Source organism: Miscanthus floridulus, chromosome 14, assembly GCF_019320115.1.
Source record: "Miscanthus floridulus cultivar M001 chromosome 14, ASM1932011v1, whole genome shotgun sequence".
Lineage (NCBI taxonomy): Eukaryota > Viridiplantae > Streptophyta > Magnoliopsida > Poales > Poaceae > Miscanthus > Miscanthus floridulus.
Window position 1 is genome coordinate 24217565 of NC_089593.1, and position 1542 is coordinate 24219106.

Below are 1542 nucleotides of genomic sequence, written 5' to 3' on the forward strand. Positions count from 1 at the left end.
TGAGCGGTTGTGGGCGATTCACTATGACGGAGTGTCAAAGAATCAACCCGTAGAGAGCACTTGATCCTTGCGTAGATCAAGGGGGAGCTACACCCTTACGCGGGTGCTCCAACGAGGACTAGTGGGGAGTGGCGACTCTCCGATACCTCAGGAAAACATCGTCGTGTTCCTTTCTCTCTCTTTATTTTGAGCATTTATATTTGAGCAATTCATTTCATGTCTTTACATTCCTAGAATTACCATGCTAGAGTAGGATTGGAACCTAGGATGTAAAACTTTTGTATGGTAGAATAATAGAAACACATTCTAGACACAAGGGGTAAAATAGGCTAAGTGTAGGACTTAATTATTGCAAAAATTAAGAATTAGCCCAATTTACCCTCCTCTTGGGCATCTTGATCCTTTCAACATATGTTTGGTGATGGAATTAAGTATAAATACAGGTTATGTTGATAGTTTATAATTGATGTTAGTGACCGTCAACACTCACTAACTTAGTGGTAGTGACATAGCCACTTGTGTGAATTAGAAATCATAGCAACTAGAATTGTGGATAGGAGGCTTGCATTTTTAGTAGGCTAGTGCAACACTTGTTTCACCATTTAATTGTCTAACTATTTGGCTTAAGTGTTGTTGTAGAATTTTTAAATAGGCTATTCACCTCTAGCCATTAGGACCTTTCAAGTGGTATCAGAGCCGTGATCACCGTGATTTGAGGCTTAACAACCTTCAGTTTCAAAATAGCTCAAATCAACAACACCAAAAAGTCACCCTAATTTGATTGCTTTAATTATCCTTATTAGAAGGCGAAGATAACAACATACATCAAGTCAATCAATAGAAATATATGGAAGGTGATGGAGACCAAGATTGAGGTAGCTGATGCTGAAGCTCCCACAGCCACCGAAGAAGTGCTACTCCAAAACAATGACATTGCTCTTAGTGCCATTCATGATGCATTGGATGAGAGAACATTTGAGCAAATCAAGAACATTGAGATGGCTCATGAGGTGTGGAAGAAGTTGGGGGAATCATTTGAGGGCACACAAGTGGTGAAGGATGCCAAGGCATATATTCTCAAGAAGAAGTTTACAAACTTTAAGATTAAGGAAGATGAGAGTGTGCCGGAGATGTTTTATAGGTTTCAAGTGCTTATCAATGATTTCAAAGCACTTGGAGAAGAGGTAAAGGATAAGGACTTCTCCCACAAGTTCTTGAGATGTTACCTTCGAGATTTGGCATATTGGTCACTATTCTAGTGAGGAGTGGTTTGGACACCATGACACCAAACTAAGTGTTAGGAGATGTGATGACCGATGACACATATAGATATGATGATGAGAAGGAAGAAAAGAAGAAGAAGAAAAATAAGAAGAAGGATGCGAAGAAGAAGAGTGTGGCATTCAAAGCCACATCATCATCCAAGGGCAAGGCAAAGCAAGGATCATCAAGTGAAGATGAAGACTCAAGCTTTGATGAGTTTGATGATAAGAAGATGGCTCTCTTTGTAAAGAGATTTGGCAAGTTCATGGTGAAGAAAAG

At 39.6% G+C, this 1542-nt stretch overlaps 1 protein-coding gene across 1 annotated transcript; it reads left to right on the forward strand.

Annotated features, from left to right (window-relative positions):
* Nucleotides 1-857: 857 nt before the first annotated feature.
* On the forward strand, nt 858-1259 carry LOC136503200 (uncharacterized). The gene has a single exon (XM_066498352.1). It carries the CDS (start codon nt 858-860, stop codon nt 1257-1259), a length of 402 nt encoding a protein of 133 aa, XP_066354449.1.
* Nucleotides 1260-1542: the final 283 nt, after the last annotated feature.